Source organism: Octopus sinensis, unplaced genomic scaffold, assembly GCF_006345805.1.
Source record: "Octopus sinensis unplaced genomic scaffold, ASM634580v1 Contig14296, whole genome shotgun sequence".
Classification (NCBI taxonomy): Eukaryota; Metazoa; Mollusca; class Cephalopoda; order Octopoda; family Octopodidae; genus Octopus; species Octopus sinensis.
The window spans coordinates 36,923-38,706 of NW_021833224.1; the positions used below are offsets into that span (position 1 = coordinate 36,923).

The 1,784-nt window shown below is 39.7% G+C and overlaps 1 protein-coding gene across 1 annotated transcript; it reads left to right on the forward strand.

The window, feature by feature from the left end:
• Window positions 1–787: 787 nt before the first annotated feature.
• Window positions 788–1,475, forward strand: LOC115230065. Its single transcript, XM_029800299.1, has 2 exons — window positions 788–1,023; window positions 1,232–1,475. Exons 1-2 carry the CDS (start codon window positions 788–790, stop codon window positions 1,473–1,475), a joined length of 480 nt encoding a protein of 159 aa, XP_029656159.1.
• The last annotated feature ends 309 nt before the right edge of the window (window positions 1,476–1,784 follow it).

The following is a 1,784-nucleotide window of genomic DNA, read 5'->3' on the forward strand; positions in this document are numbered from 1 at the left end:
ACAGGACAGTGGCTACACACTTCAAGGCAGTAAAAGCAACAGTGCAGACGAAGCTGAGGATGATGCAGGAAAATTGATGGAGTGATAGATGCAATGAAATCCAAGAAGTTTCAAATGCTAACAATTCCAAACTTTTTTACTCTCTCTCTCCTTTTCTCTCTCTCTCTCTCTCTCCTTTCTCTCTCTCTCTCTCTCTCTCTCTCTCGAAAAAAGTTTCTGGACCAGTGTCATCAAGGTTGCGCCGCTTCGAAGCAAGGATGGTACAGAATTATTAACAAATCCTAAAGATATTGTTGAGAGATGGAAAGAAGATTTTGACGATTTGCTCAATAGACCCACTAAAGTTGACCTCTCTTTTCTTGATAATATATCTGAGAGACCAACAACACATCTTATAGCAGAAGTTCCAAACCTGGTTGAAATAAAAGCAGCAATCAGGAAATTGAACAATAGAAATGCTCATGGCATGGATGGACTAGGTACAGAGATATCTAAATATGGTGGTGATCATCACTGTACAATGTTGACGGATGTGATTCAGAGGGTTTGGCATAGTGAAGAAGTTCCTCCGGATTGGCGTGATGCAACTATGGAAACGATGTCTGTGATAATTATCGCGGCATCTGTCTGTTAGCTGTTGCTGGAAAGGCCCTTTGTAGGGTATTGCTGGACAGATTGTTTCTGCACATTGCTGATGAGGTTCTACCAGAATCGCAATGTGAGTTTAGGGATAGTAGGAGTACTATGGATATGATATTTTTAGCAAGAGAAGTGCATCGAACAGGATATGGACTTATACCTGATTTTCAATGATCTAAGAAAAGCGTTTGATTCTATCAATGGAATTGCACTTTCGGAGATCCTGAAAAAGCTAGGATTCCCTGAAAAATTTGTAAGAATGCTTAGACAATTACATGACAATATGAAAGTGAGAGCTAATGTTGGAGGTACCTTATCAGATCCAATTTCTCTAGAAAATGGTGTAAAACAAGGTGATATTCCTGCTCCGACATTGTTTGCTATGTATTTTGCAATAGTCTTTCAAATAGCTTTTGAAGATTGCACTGAAGTGATCTATATAATATATAGTTGGAGCATATGCACTAATGAGTGTTGCATAGCGACCTTTTCTTAATGGAGGTCTTGAAGACATCAAACGATCAGAATTATCACAAGGTTTGAAACCAAAGTGGTTTTGATAGTAAATCCCACTCTTGATTCTCTCTTATAGGTCTCCTCTCTACTGCTCCAAAATAAATGATACACAGCAGATTTCTCTACCAAACCCCACTTTCCATGAATTTTTGTTTCGGCTAACTCTACGACATTCATGTCGCTGTAACTCTTTTTCAACAAGCGCGGATCTCCTCTCCGGACGAGATTTCAGACAATCATTGTCTAACATTCGAACATTCCAACATCCTATATTCATAGGCTTGCATCTTCACCTGAATTTACTCACAGTTGCAAGATGACGACCAGACCCAGGTTGCCGTGCCCTGGGACACCTGCCGGGCAAAACCACAAAACAAAATGTTCCAGATCCCTTTTTGTCATTTGCTTCAGTATCAATATGAACTTTCATTGTTTAGTTGTGCCTTTTTAAGTTTTGGCCAACCATGTACATACAAGATGTTCATTTTCTTTTCCTCTCCAGCAATACCTGTGCCTGACACATTTTAAAATGAGGAAGAGTGTTGCACAGCAACCATTCCCTCTCTCTAAACTACAATGCATGAGCCAAATAATAAGTCGACATAATTGGGTGCATTTGCAGTCGCAGA

Coding starts and splice junctions, on each gene's coding strand:
- LOC115230065 (XM_029800299.1), top strand. CDS start 788: ATGGACTTATACCTGATTTTCAATGATCTAAGAAAAGCGTTTGATTCT. Junction 1,024..1,231: donor GCTCCGACATTGTTTGCTAT/GTATTTTGCAAT, acceptor TCTCTCTTATAG/GTCTCCTCTCTACTGCTCCA.